This window comes from Aedes albopictus, unplaced genomic scaffold, assembly GCF_035046485.1.
Source record: "Aedes albopictus strain Foshan unplaced genomic scaffold, AalbF5 HiC_scaffold_646, whole genome shotgun sequence".
Classification (NCBI taxonomy): Eukaryota; Metazoa; Arthropoda; class Insecta; order Diptera; family Culicidae; genus Aedes; species Aedes albopictus.
In genome coordinates, this window is record NW_026917472.1 from 1 (window position 1) to 15366 (window position 15366).

At 42.0% G+C, this 15366-nt stretch overlaps 2 protein-coding genes across 2 annotated transcripts; one reads left to right on the top strand and one right to left on the bottom strand.

The window, feature by feature from the left end:
* Positions 1-1009: 1009 nt before the first annotated feature.
* On the bottom strand, positions 1010-2065 carry LOC109423378 (mitochondrial import inner membrane translocase subunit Tim22). The gene is made up of 4 exons (XM_019698369.3): positions 1789-2065; positions 1404-1722; positions 1274-1346; positions 1010-1211 (listed from the first exon to the last, which is right to left on the bottom strand). The coding sequence occupies exons 1-4, from the start codon at positions 1920-1922 to the stop codon at positions 1129-1131; spliced, it is 609 nt and encodes a 202-aa protein (XP_019553914.2). The 5' UTR covers positions 1923-2065; the 3' UTR covers positions 1010-1128.
* An 85-nt stretch (positions 2066-2150) lies between these two features.
* LOC109409555 (vacuolar protein sorting-associated protein 33A) lies at positions 2151-14803 on the top strand. Its single transcript, XM_019682991.3, has 4 exons — positions 2151-2378; positions 2451-2664; positions 2725-2896; positions 13421-14803. Exons 1-4 carry the CDS (start codon positions 2277-2279, stop codon positions 14730-14732), a joined length of 1800 nt encoding a protein of 599 aa, XP_019538536.2. The 5' UTR covers positions 2151-2276; the 3' UTR covers positions 14733-14803.
* The last annotated feature ends 563 nt before the right edge of the window (positions 14804-15366 follow it).

Below are 15366 nucleotides of genomic sequence, written 5' to 3' on the forward strand. Positions count from 1 at the left end.
ATATTATCAGTTAGCGAAATTTGGACCCGCGCGAAATTAGGGCACCCCACGGTAGTTATAAACGTAGGTAATTATGAAGATGTTTCTCGATCGGCTTCATATTCAATGACTACGACTGTGTGAAGAGGGAGAGCGAAAATTAATTTGTTTGTTTTGAATATTCAGTGCAGAATCATTCAAATTCGTGCTGTTTTCAGTCAATGATTATGAACATTTTGCGCCCTGAATGTAGTAAGCCCTTGGGGAGTTCCTGGAGAAATCCCCGGAAGAATTCCTGAAAAAATCCTGAAAATCTGAAACAAAAACTCCGTGAGGAATCCCGGAAGCAATCCCATGAGGAATTTCTTGGGAAATGCCACGAGAGCTTTCTTAACGAATTTATGAAAGAATTTATGTAGGAATTCCTGTAAAAAACCTGAAGGAATCCATGTCTGCAGTTATTTCTGAACGATTTAGTGATCAAATTATGTAAAATTCACCGTTTGCGTTTATGATTTCCCAGAATCGGAAGCAATTAAAAATTTGGACAGTCGACTCCGGTGCCACCTCGCATATGTACATATTGTGACCTAGGATATTGTGACCACAGAAATAATCTTTAATGCCATCTGTGTACTCTAACAACCTTGCCCTTAGGCCTTTAAAATAGGACTGAGTCGAACACACGGCTTAAAATTATAATAAAAGCTCAAAACATTTCCAAAATAGGAACGATTTTAATTTGCGCACCCCTAGCTGCCATCACTTGTTTGCGCTTTAAAGCATTCTGTTTCATATGCTCGCAGCGGTGGGTGGTGGGTGGCATCAGCCGTCGTCAATGCGTACCCGCTTATCAAAAAGACGAAGAGAGAGCACACGAATTTTCATCGCGCCGTGAGTGCCTGTTGTAGTGATGATGCGATGAAAAGCTCGCTCCCTTGCGAGCTTTTGTGTGTAATAACTCACACGGTCGTCCATGGAGGCGCATGGTTCTTTTCGCGCCATATGTTTGTCAGAGAACGGAACAAAGTTTTGATTTTTGAATTGAACTTTATTTCAATTTATTACAGCTTAAACTGCCAGCAAGGCAGTTTCTTTCTATAAACTACAGTTTTAAACTTGAATATCTTAATAAAACTCTTCGAGGGCCTATCGATGTCTCATGTAGTAATCGATAACTGTTGAGAATGCGGCAAAACCAGCTGCTCCAAAAATTCCCGCCTTGACGCCAGCTGAAAAGGAAATCGCATTCGTGAGCAATCAAAATTCTTAAATGTTAGTTCACAAAACGAACCTCGCAAGCCAATCAACCCGCCGGTTACAGCTCCTGCATATGTGCCATTCTTCCAGTCGGAGACTCCTCTTTTCTGAAATGTTTTGATCATGATTAGACTGAAATTACAATTACGGAGGAAATCACTTACCGATTCGATCACGCACTCCACGGCGGCAAACACCGCCCCGATGACGGCAAAGTTCTTACCATACGAGTGCGTGGCCTGTCGCATCTCCCGGAAAATCTCCCGAGCCGTCTGCTGCTTCTCCCCGGCCAGCGGGTCGGCAATGTTCGGATTGACCGACGAGCTGAACAGCCCGATGGCGGCACCCAACCCGTAGCCCAGCACGCAACTCATCAACGACTTGAAAGCGCAGCTCTCGAACGCCGCTTCCACCAGCTTCTCCTCGTTGGTTTTGATCTGCACCGCACCGTACATCTTGGGAATGATGATGTTCTCGCGGAACCTGTGTGCGTGGGATTTTGGCTAGTGGATTTGATTGGCGATGATAGAATATAATCGATGTACTTACCGGGTGTTGTTGCCAATGAAATGCTTCGCTATCTCATCCAGATCGGCATTGGGAAAGAAGACTCCGGTTGATTTTGGTGCATCCGCATTGGGCTTGTCCTCCGGATTCGGTGGTTTTGGCAGTAAGGTCGACATCTTCCGTGTGCGTTAATTATCACTGTTTTATATGCAATTTTACTGTTTTTATCTGATATTTTTTAAAGACAAGAAACGATGTTTATTTTCGCGAATTTCACATGCTTGAAAGTTTTGATTGATTTACGCAATCGTAACACACTGGAGTGCGTTCACGGATTTATGCTTCCCTGTCAAAATTTGCTGCAAAAGTGGGTGGCACGCCATGTTAGCCCACCCATGCTACAGCTGTTTTGCTGTCACAACAAATCTCTTATCAGAAACCAAAACAAATCAATTTTTGTGATTCATCTCTGCTTTTCCAGGGGAAAACAGTTGTATTTGTTGTAATTTATTTAAAAAATAGTGCTCAAAATGTTCAATCACCTAACGGGCGGACGTGCCAACGTCCAACTACTGCAAGAAGCCGCAGTTCGGGACCTGGTTGAAATTCTAGATCGCTGCGAAGGAACTAAGGTAGGAACTCCGAAAGTTACAAAAAAAATTGGGGCGTACCCATCTCTCATTCTCATTGATTCCCCTTTACAGGCAATCGTATGGGATGAATCGCTGGGCGGTCCAGTAGGGCTGGTAGCCCGTTACACCTTTCTCAAGGAGCATCACGTTACGAAAATGTACGCCCTTCGGCCGGAACCTTGGACCGACATCGATGTAAAGAACATTATCTTCATCACTCGACCCAATCAAACGCTGATGGACTACATTGCCAACAATATTCACGAAGAGGAGCGGAAGAAGAAAAGTATGCTTTATAGTTCAAATTGAGGATTATATTCTATCAAGTTTAATTCAATACTTCCAGTTTCCAAGAAGGAATACTATCTCTACTTTGTGCCCAAGAAATCGTTCCTCTGCGAAAAGCGGCTTCAAGTGAAGGGCGTTCTGGGAAGTCTCGCGCACATCGGAGAGTTCAAATGTGACTTTTTCCCGTTCGATAATGATCTGCTGTCGATGGAACTGAAGGATGCCTACAAGTAAGTGCTAGCGTTAAAAATACTTAGTTTAAGCAATATGTATTTCGCAAAAGCAACCCTGAGGAGCGATCGACAAGATCATCGAGCTTATTCTGCACATCAGATGCTCCATGAAAAAAGCTGCTCAAACGTGAAATCTGTGCTGCTGTACCGTGCCATGCCCTAATACCGTGTGCCTCCTAATACCGTGTATTTGACAAAAAACTCAAATATTTTACTAAGTGTATTATTTTTTTAACTAAGTAACTAATTCAATCATTAGCATAATAAACCTTCTTAAGTTAGGCGTAATAAATTTGGCACATATTTACAAAAACAAGCAATTAAAAATATTCACAAAATGTGAGTGCGAAGTACCAATACACGGTATTAGGGCATGGTTCCTTTTGTGTTTCAAATACCGTGTTTCGGCTAAAACTGCAAGCTGAAAATATTATTGATACTTTTTTACTTTATGAATGATGATGATTCAAAGGACCACCAATGTACGCGGGTCACATACACGGTATTAGGCACAATGCTATGTTTTACCATTTTATTTTTAACCCTTATGTGGCCGGCAGGGTACCCGGGTACCCAGCACCCATTTAAAATACACGGTGTAGAAAAAAGCAAAAAATTTGCCGGCCACATAACGGTTAACAATGGTTTAAACATTTGGAATATTATTAATTATATTTATTATACATAATACACAGAATAACCAATATAATATAGCGTTTGAAAAATCAAGAAACACGGATAATTGATTTTTACAGGGCTCTTTGAAGTGAAGAGCATCCTTAAGGTCACGGTATTAGGGCATGGCACGGTACGCCAGTGGAACCTGTTGTGTGCATGGTGGATCTCCAACGTGGAACTCCATCATCGATGTCATCAAAATTGATTGATTGATTGATTTGTCTTTATTAGAGAGACTTTCAGCCCTTGGCTGGTTCGTCTCTGAAATGTCATCAAAAGCCGATAGCAACAGAAATTCTGGAGCGAAAGTGGAAGTGGGTCGGCCACACTCTCAGGCCTGTGCGCCGACTATATTTTTCTCGGCGGCGGCGGCGTCATCGGCGTCACGCCGGTGGCAGCTTTCGGCGGCGGCGTGAATCGGCGTGGCCAAAATTTTACCATAATGTAAACATTAGCAAAGCAAAGAATAGTTTTCATTACGCTCTAGAGTTTGTAGTCTGAGCTCGATTTTACTACAGTTTTTATTTTGTTTTCTTAGAACCTTCAAAAGCTATCAAATTTGATAATAAGGTCGCACTATGTACACTAAAGAATCCCCGTAAGATTTCAGGGAGGAATCTCAGAAGGAAATCTAGGAGGAGCCTCCAAGAAACTCCTGGAGGATTCCATGAAGAAAATTCTGGACTAATCTGCAGAAAATGCTGTATGAAACCCTGAAGGAACTTCTGCAGGAATCTCTGGTGGTACGAGAATCTCTCTTAGAGAAATCCCTGCAGAAACTTCTGAAGAAATACCTGATTTGAATTTTCGAGGAAGTCCAGAAGGAAATCCATGAAGAATTCCCAAAGGAATTCCAGAGGGATACCCCAAATGTATTCAAGCACTAATCCAAAGGGAATTACAGCAGAAATCCCCAAGAGACTTCCAGGAGGAATCCCCGATGGAATTCTAGAAGGATTCAACGAAAAACACCCAGAAGGAATCTAAAGGAATTACAGGAAAAATTCCTGAGAGAATTCTAGGAGGAATCGCCGAAAGAATTCCACGAGAAATTCTCGAAGACATTCCAGCAGCAATCTCTGAAGGAATTCTAATAGGAATCTCCAAAGGAATTCCGTGAGGGGTTCCCGAAAAAAATCCAGGAGGAATCTCCGAAATAACTCAAAAAGGCGAATCTCCAAAAGAACTCCAAGAGCAAATTTCAGAAGGAATCTCCAATGGAATAGCAGGAGAAATCCCAGAAGGAATTCCAGGAGGAATCTTGGAAGAAAATTGAAGAGTAATCACCAAAGGTATTCCAAAAGAAAATCCCGAAGGAATTCCAGGAGAGATTCCCGACAAAATATCTGAAGGAATCCTCGAAGAAATTTAAGGAGAAACCTTCGAAGGAAGTCCAGAAAGTATCACCGAAATAATTCTAGGAATAATATCCGAAGGAATTCCAGGAAGAATCGTCGAAGAAAATCCAGGAGGAATTTTCGCAGGAAGTCTAGGAGGAATCTTGAAGAGAATACAGGAAAAATCCCATCAGGAATCCCAGGGGGAACCGCCTAAGGAATTCCGGGAGGAATCTCCGATGGAATTCCAAGCAGAACCCTCAAAGGTTTTTCAAGAGGAAATCCCGAAGGAATTCCAAGTCGAACCCCCATAGGAAATCCAGGAGGTATCTTCAAAGAAATTCAAGAAGAAATTCCCTAATGAACTCTAGGAATACTCCCTAAACTCCAGGAGAAATTTTCGAAGGAATTCTAAGAGAAATTACTGAAGAAATTCAATACGAAAATCTCGAAGGAATTCCAGGTGGAATCCACGACGGAATATCACAAGGAATTACCGAAAGAATTTCAGAAGGAATTCAAGAAGGAAGTCCAGGAAGAATCCCCGAAGGAATTCCAAAAATAATTTGCAAACGGAATTCGCGAAGAAATCCATAAAGAACCATCGAAAAATATTCAGGAGAAATCCTCGAAAGAATTTCATGAAGAACCAGTGGATGAATTTTAAAGAGGAATCCCCGAAGGACTCCAGCACGAATCCCAAAGGAATTCCAGCTATAATCCAGTAAGCAATTCCAGCAGGAATCCCAAAACAAACTATAGTGGGAAATTCCAGGGGAATCCGAGGAAAAAAACCCCAAAGGATTTCTAGGAGGAATTAACGAAAAATATCAAGAAGGAACCTCTGAATGAGTTCCAGGAGAAACTCCTGAGGGAATTCTAGGAGAAATCACCGAAGGAATTCCAAGAGGAATCCCCGAAAGACTACCAGATGAAATTCTCGATGGAGTTCTAAGAAGTTCTAATCACTGAAGGAGTCACCAGAAGAATTCTAAGAGGAAACTCCGAAGGAAATTCAGGAGGGATCTCCGCAAAAATTCCTATGGGAATTCCCGCATGAATTTCATGAGAAATCCCCGATGGAATATCAGGAGGAATTCCCGAAGGAATTCCAGGAGAAATCCCAGAAAAAACTCAGGGAGGATTCCCCAAAGGATATCCACACGGAATCTCCCAAAGAATTCAAGGAGGAATCTCCGAAGGAATTCCCGGAGGAATGCCCGAAGAAATTCTAGGAGGAACCTTCGAATTAATTCCAGAAGGAGTCCCCGAAGGCATTCCAATAGGAATCCCTGAAGGAAGTCCAGAAGGGTTTCCTGAAGGCATTTCAGGTGAAATTCCCGAAGAAATTACAGTAGAAATCCCTGAAGGAATCCCAGAGGGAATCCCTGACGAAAATCGGAATAATCGAAGTATTTTCAAGAGGAATCCCCATAGTAAGTTCAGGAGAAATCTCCAAAGGAATTCCAGCAGGAATCCCCAAAGGAACTCTAGGAGAAATCCCCGAAGGGATTCCAAGTGAAATCGCCGAACGAATTTCAGGATGAATCTCCAAAGAAATTCTAGGAGAGATCATCGTAGAAATTCCAGGATGACTCCTGGAGGAATTCTAAGAGGAATCTCTGAAGGAAATCCAGGAGGAATCTCCGAAGGAGTTCTAAGAGAAATCATCAACGATATTTCAGGAGGAATCTCCGACGGAATGTTAGGAGAAATCTTCGAAAGGATTTTAGGAGGAATTCTCAAACGAAGTCTAGGAGGAAACTCCGAAAGAAAATCTAGAAGGGAATTCCAAGATAAATCCCCGAAAAAATTCCAGGAGAAATTCCCGAAGGAACTAAAGGAGGAATCTCCGTAGATATTCCAGGAGGAATTACCGAAGGAATTCCAGGAGGAATCCTCTAAGGAAGTCCAGGGGAACCCGTGAAGGAAGTCCAGGAGGAATCCCCGAAGAAAGTACAGGAGAAATCCCTGCAGGAATTCCAGGGGGAATTTCCGAAGGAATTCTGGTAGGAATGTCCGGAGGATTTCCAGGCGGAATTCTCGAAGGATTTTTAGCGGAATCTTTCGGAGGGAATCTTTCCGGGTAGGGGGAATTCCTGGAGGAACTCCAGAAGGACATTCTGGAGGAATTCTCGTAGAAACTCCATAAAAGATCCCTCAAGAAAATCCGGAAGATATGCGTGATTATATCCTAAGGAATTTATTGAAGAAACTTCTACAAAATACCCTGAAGGAACTCCTGTGGGAATTCCGGAATGAGCTTCTGGAAAGATCTCTGATGTAACTCATGGAGGCATCCGTGAGTCCTCCTGGAAAATTCTCAATTTTAATCTACAATCTGAAAAAACCCCAGCAGCGTTCCCTGGAAGAACTCCTGGAAGAATCCCTAAAGAAACTTCTCGAAAAATCCTCTAAGGATATTCTAAAGGAATCTTAGAAGGAACTCTTATATAGGAATCCCTGAATAAACTTCTGGGGGAATCCCTGAATTCTCCTGCAGGTATCCTTCGATCCTCCTATAAGACTCTCTGAAGGAACTCCTGGAGAGATTTTTGAAAGAACTTCGGTAGGAATCCCTGAAGAAATTCTAGAGGAATCTCTGAATAAACATCTGCAAGAATCTCTGAAACTCCTGGAGGAATCTCTGAAGGACCCCCTAGACTAATTTTTAAAGACCTCCTGCAGGAATTCCTGAAGAAACTTTTTACGGAATTCTCGAGGCTTTTATGAATCCTCCTGAAAGAATCTCTGAAAGGACTTCTGGAAGGATACTTGAGCGAACTCCTGTTTAAATAAGCTTCTGAAAGAATTACTATTGAACACCTGGAGGCATCCCTCTTGAAGCTATTAGGATCCCTTAACGAACTCCTGGAGAGATCATCGAAGGAGCTTCTGAAGCAATCCTGGAAAGAACTCCTGAAAGAATCTCTGAAAAATTTTCTAGGCATCCCGAAGTAATTCCAAGAGGATTCCCCGAAGGAATTTCAGGAGGGATGCTAATAGGAAATCTTGTAGGAAGCCTTGATAAAACTCCCGGAGTGATCCCTGAAGGATCTCCTTGAGCGATCCCTACAAAACGTCAGGAGAAATCCCTTGTTGGAATTCTAGAGGAATTTGTGAAGAATGTCCTGGAGGAATCTCTGAGGGAACTTCTGCACTAGTTTCTAAAGAAACGTTTATAGGAATTCCTGATGGAACTTCAGAAGGAATCCCTGAATGAACTCTCAGACCTTGAGGATCTTCTGGATGCATCTCTGATGTATCTCTAGAAGGCATCCCTGAATCTTCCAGAAAGAATTCCTAAAGGTATTGCTGGAGTTTTCTCTGAAGGTACTTCTGTCGAGATCTTCCTGAGAGATCTTCTGATTGAAAAAAAAAAACAATCCTGTAGTCATCCCTGAATCTTTCTAGAAGAATCTCTGAAAAAAACTTCTACAGAGATGTAAATAATGTTATTGTTCTAATGAAATCTAATAACAAAATTTTAAAAAAATCATTGAATTCGTATTTGAATGGACACTCTGATATTCCATTTGAATTTCTTCAGAAGTTCTTAATAAGGCTTCTTCAGAATTTGTCCAGAACAATAGAAAGAAAGAAAAATAGCCAGACCATCGTTGCAATGACCAGACTTCAAATTGTTAGAACGTACTGTTTTCATGTTTTATCTCATAAGGGCAAATTCTTTAGTAATTGTTTTTTTATTTATATTCTCTTAATAGTACTTTTTCAAAACACGATGCATTTTTGGATAATCTCATGGTTCTGACTACCGTCTATAACTGCAAAAGTAACCGAATATGAATAATCGATTTTCTCTTTCGCTAATGATCGTAAATATTACATTTCCAGATGAGATAATCAATGATGGGAAATAAATTGTTGCAGTCAAACTTTTATGATAGTGATCGGGGGAATTTTATATCTTAACTTTATATAAACTTAATTTTGTTCGTGCACTGATCACCGGCGCGAAAAATGAAATTTGGCGGCGTGACAAACAGCGGCGTATGGCCGGAAGAAATACCGGGTGAAATTTCTGGAGAGATATCAGAAAAAACTATCACTGAAGTTTTGGTAGAAAACCATGAAAGAATTTCAGAAACAACTATGGGAGGAACCTGTGAAAAAGCTCCTGGAGGAATCCTTGAAGAAATTCCTGGAAGAATCCCGGAATAAGTCAATGGAGGAATCCTGGAAGAAATTCCAGGATGAAGAAAGAACTCTTGGAGAAGTTCCAGCTACGAAGAGCAACTTAAGGAATCCCAGAGGAAACACCTAGAAGAATTCAATAAGGAATTCCTGGAAGCATTCCAAAGAAAGCCCCTACAGTAACTAAAGCCACTCCTGAACTGCCGGTGGACGCATAAATGTCCCATGTGCAAAAACAGACAATCGAGAAAATCGCGTCCAAAGTTCGAAAAAGTAAATTTTCTCAACTATGAAGTACAAGTGCCAAATCGTGTTCTAACATCAACCAATTTTGAATTTGAGCGAATTTGAAGCTCCATAGGATTTCCAATGAAACGTGACGCTTATGTGTTCACTTTTTAGAATGTGACAAATCGGCGTTGCATTTTTCCAACAATTTTTGGAACAAACTACCTATTTTTATTTTCCTATATGATAGTACACCATGATACATGATCATGGGCTGCAAAATCTCAATATTGTCAAAAATGCACATGGGACAATTATGCTTCCAGCGGCAATGAAGGAATCCCGGAAGAAGTTCCTGGATGAGTCTTAGTCCGGGTGAAATCCTGGAGGAATCTGGGAGAGAACCTCTGGAGAAAACCTAGATTATCGTTAGAAACTTCTGGAACCATCTCAGAGGGAGCTCTTGCAGGAATCTCGGTAGGAGTTCCTGGAGGAAGCCCGGATGGAATCCTTGAAGCAGTCCCTGGAAGATTCCCACACGACGTTTTTGAAGGAATCTCGGATGGAGCTCCATGAGGAATTCTGAAAGAATTCCGCAAAAAAAAAATCTTAAAGCAATATCGAAAAAACTTATGAAATTCTGGAGTCCCGGGTGAAACTTCTAGAGGGATTTCAGAAGAAACTCTTGGTGAAGTCTTGGTAGAAAATCATTAAGGGATTTCAGAAATAGCTATGGGAGGAATCCGTGAAAAAGCTCCTGGAGGAATCCTTGAAGAAATTCCTGGAAGAATCCCGGAATAAGTCAATGAAGGAATCCCGGAATAAATCAATGGAGGAATCCTAGAAGAAGTTCCAAAGGAATCCTGGAAAGATTTTCTGAATACAGGATTGTCATGATTGACATCTAGAGGAATTCAATAAGGAATTCTTGCAAGCATTCCAAGGAGAGTTACTCAAGTAACTAAAGCCACTTCTGGAGGAATCCCGGAAGAATTTCCTGGATGAGTCCTAGTCCGGTGGAAATCCTGGAAGAATCTTGGAAAGAACCTCTGGAGAAAACCTAGATCAGCGGTTTTCAGATCGTGCACCGCGGTGCACTTGGTGCACCGCGAAGCCATGACAAGTGCACCGCAGCACTTCAGAAAAGTCTTGCATATTTAAGTTTAAATTTAAATTCATTAGATACCTATTTCATGGAAAATAATTCGAATTAATTAGAACAGCGGTTTTCAGATCGTGCACCGCGGTGCACTTGGTGCACCGCGAAGCCATGACAAGTGCACCGCAGCACTTCAGAAAAGTCTTGCATATTTAAGTTTAAATTTAAATTCATTAGATACCTATTTCATGGAAAATAATTCGAATTAATTAGAACAACTGAACTATTGTAAGGTGCTCCAAGGGATTGAGAGTAAAATTTCAATTATTCCAGCCGGCGAGTTAACCTTGAACCAAGGAAAACCCGACTCAGATATTCGCGAAGAATCATGGAACAAGTCTGCCGAAACTCTCCTAATAAATATCATATTTTTCCAAGAGCTCGTAATGGATGTTCACAAGTGCCTATCCTACAAGGCATCTGCAATGTTTCTTCAATGAATGCGCTAAAAAAAATCTCGGAAGAAATCTTATTAATATTTCTGTGGCTTTGCTTAATACCAGAGAAAAAGTCTATCACTGATCTCGAAATCAGGTGAACACACAACTCCTTCCGAATTGACAAGAGTGCCTGGATGGAATTTATGAAAAATATTGTCAATATATGCTAAAGTTCTGAAAATACAGCTGCCAAGTGTCTAGAAATTTTTCAGAAATCCTGTAGTCTTGGAAAAACGTCCATCAAAAAATTTCTAGTGGTGATTCCCTAACCTCAAACCTACCTGTCGAACGAACGTTAATTCTTGAATTTTGTCATCAAATTAAGTCGTAATTTGTAGAAAATCACGAGAATTGACGTTTCCGTCCATTTTCAATTTATTTCTGACCCTGAATTCTCCGCAAATTCCAGTTTTTGAGTCGTTGAACAGGTAAAAAGTGAGGTTACGAGCCGCTACTGCTAGAAATAATTCAGTAGTCTTGGAAGAACTTCACCGAGGTTCTTAAAAACAAAACACTACTAAGTCGGCTCAAGATTTCATTCAACATTTATAAAGATCTTGTCTGAAAGTTTCCAGAAACATTCTGAGCAAGAAATATTCCAAGTTGAATAACTGTGTCACTTCATAATGCTTCGATAAGTGATGAAAAAACGCAAGACAGTGTCATAATTGGCGGGGAAAAATCTAATGACGAGTGTATGCACCTTAGAATTGCTATGAAAAATACGACAACTTTTTTGACGAATTTGGAATTGTTTTTTAACAATATTGAACATGTGCACCGCGGAGTGATTAATTTCCAAAAAGTGCACCCCGAGCTGAAATGTCTGAAAACCCCTGACCTAGATTATCGTATGAAACTTCTGGAACCATCTCAGAGAGAACTTATTAAGGAATCTTGAATAAACGCTAAAATATCTTCCAGCATAAACTTCAGGAGGAATCCTGGAATGCATATCTACGGAAGGAATCGCTGTAGCTATCCCAGAAAGAATTCCCGGGAAAATCGCAGAAGAAATCACTGAGGGAATCTCGGATGGAACCCAGAAGAAACTCCTAGAGGAATCTGTAGCGAGTTTGGAGTGAATCTGAAGATCTCGCGAAAGGAAATCTTAAAGGAATCCCCACATAGACTGATTCCCAAGTTGATTTCTGGAGGAATTCCAGAAGGATCTCCTGGAGGAGTCTCATGAGCAATATTAAAGCTCGACCGCACAGAGGTATGGAAAAGCATGGACGAAAACGGCTTTCCTGGAAAGCTGACTAGACTGATGAAAGCAATGATGGACAGTGTGCAAAACTGCGTTAGGTTTTCGGGTGAACTATCCAGTTCATTCGAATCTCGCCGGGAACTGCGACAAGGTGACGGACTCTCCTGCCTACTAACATCGCCCTAGAAGGTGTAATGCGATGATCCGGGTATGATTTTCACAAAATCCGGTCAATTTGTGTGCTTCGCGGACGACATGGGCATTATTGCTAGAACATTTGATACGGTGACAGAACTGTACGCCCGCCTGAAATGCGAAGCAGCAAAGGTCGGACTGGTGGTGAATGCCTCAAAAACAAAGTACATGCTGGTAGGCGGAACCGAACACGACCGGGTCCGTCTAGGTACTAATGTGATTATAGACGATGATGCCTTCGAGGTGGTGGAATCTATCTTGCACCCCTACTGACGACTGACAACAATGCTAGCCGTGAAATACGAAGACGCATCAACAGTGGAAGTCGTATCTACTACGGGCTCCAGAAGAAGTGCTACATGTACAAAACGCTAATAAGACCGGTGGTCCTTTACGGACACGAGACATGGACCATGCTCGAGGAGGACCTGCAAGCACTCGGGAGTTTTAGAGCGATGCGTGTTCAGGACGATCTTTGGCGACGTGCAGGAGAACGGTGTGTGGCGGAGAAGGATGAACCACGAGCTCGCTGCACTCTACGGTGAACCCAACATCCTAAAAGTGGCTAAAGCTGGACGGGTACGGTGGGCAGGGCATGTTGCAAGAATGCCGGACAACAACCCTGCAAAGTTGGTGTTTGCTAACCATCCGGTTGGTACAAGAAGGCGTGGAGCGCAGAGAGCACGAAGGGCGGACCAGGTGGAGCGTGATCTGGCGAGCGTTGGGCGTGGCCGACGTTGGAGAGCTGCAGCTGCAAATCGAGTATTATGGCGGCAAATTGTTGATTCAGTATTATCATGAATTTGATGTTAACTAAATAAATGAATGAATCTCAACGCTAAGTGGCCCCCCACGGGGCCTGAAATCGAAACAATTTCATAATTATTGTGACCTCATACAATTTTTGAGAACTCAATCCCCGTGGGGCCTTAGCCGTATCTCAAGGCTTCAAGGACTTCAAATTTTGGGATTATGGTTTTTTAGCTGAAACGATCGTTTTGCAATATTGAACTTTCAACATTTCCAACTTTTGCAAAAATAGGGACGGCCCAATATGAAAACATCCGTCAATACCGACATGTTTCGTCCATAAACTAACAACATGTATCATCTTTTCAGAGACCTTTATCTGGATCGGGACACTTCCTGTTTGCATCAGTCTGCCTGCGCCTTGCAGGCGTTGCAAAAACTCTACGGTCGAATTCCTAAGGTCTATGGCATAGGTAGTTGCGCCCAGCGTGTTTGGGAGCTAACCAAAACCATGATGAACGAAGAGCAGACCGCGCCGAACATCGACAAAGGAGTCATCGATCAAATGATCATACTGGATCGATCGGTTGACCTGATGAGTGTCCTGGCGACACAACTGACCTACGAAGGTCTGATCGATGAAATATTCGGGATAAACAATACGACCGTTAATCTGCCCTCGGAAAAGTTCAACTCCGGAGAGGGCTTTTCCATGGAAAAGACCACCGAGAAGAGCCAGTTTATATTGAATTCCAAAGAACAGCTTTATGCCGAGCTTCGAGATAAGCACTTCAATGCCGTTGGAGCTGTGCTTTCGCGGCTAGCCAAATCGATTCGTTCGAGAGCCAATGAAAATCATGGTGAGAAATCTATCCAAGAATTAAAGAAATTTGTAGAAAGTTTGCCGCACATCAAAGCCAACGAACAATCGCTGGCCACCCATACGAAAATAGCGGAACTCGTCAAGGATGTAATCTCGTCGGATAATTTCCTGGATGAACTCGGATGTGAACAAGAGTTCATGATGTGCTCGGACGTTGATAAGCCTAATCCTTTCATCGAAGATCAGATTGCGAAGCAAGCCCCTCTTCGGAATGTCCTTCGTCTTATGTGTATGCAATCTATAGCAGGTTCCGGGTTGAAACCCAAAGTTCTAGAATACTACAAGAGAGAACTCGTGCAGGTCTACGGTCTTCAGGTTCTCCTCACAATCGGAAACCTCGAAAAGGCCGGATTGCTAAAAACCCAAACTGGAACCAGAACGTACGCCGTTCTCCGGAAAACCCTAAACCTAACCGCCGAGCATCCGGAGGAAGTATCCCCAAAGGACATCACCTACGTCCACAGCGTTTATGCTCCGCTTTCCATCCGAATCGTCGAACAACACCTTAAACCCAACGGATGGCAAATCCTAACGGAAATTCTACCGGGGCCAACGTTCGAGGACTACCAGCCGACGACGGCGCTCACCAGTCGACGGGGTTCGTTCACCTCGGAGATATCCCAGTCGGACATACCTCGGGTGATCGTGGTGTTCTTCATTGGAGGGTGCACGTTTGCCGAGATATCGGCGTTGCGTTTCCTTACGCAGCAGGACGAGAACAATGTGGAATTTTTGGTGTGCACCACCAAGCTGATCAACAAGAACAGCTTCTTGGATGCGTTTATCGAAAAGTATTGATGACAGGAGGAGGACATTATATTAGGCATTTGTTAAGTGATTCTCAATATATTCCATTTACATAACTATAATTGAAAAATGTTTTGTTTGATTTACAAAGAGACATCACTGTCCAAATCTTGTAATTGTTCTCTTTTTTCACAATTCTTTATTATTTTTCACAAATCATTTCAGATATTGGTTGAGAAGTTCGCCCAGGAATTACATACTTCAGAAATTCCTCCGGATATTTACATATTTATAAATTTCTCTAGGAATTGTTTAGAAATTCCTCCAATTCTACAAATTCAACAAAGATTTTTTCAAAGCATCTTGCATGATTTACTTCTAAAATTCCTCCATTTTCTCCAAAAAATATCCATGAAATTAAGCAGAAATTCCTCCAGGGATTCTTTTGAAAATTTATTCAGAGATTCCTTCACATTTTTTTGAAAGTGTTAAAATGTTCGTTCAAAAGTTTCTACGAGGGTTACTTTGAAAATTTTTCCAAGAATTTCACCAGAAATTTCCACAACTTCCCATTTTTTACTGCCGGTCACACGTTCGCTTCCTATAGCTGAGGCGGTAAACGCACGGGTATTCAGCATGACCATGCTGAGGGTGACGGGTTCGATTCCCGGTGGGTCCAGGACCT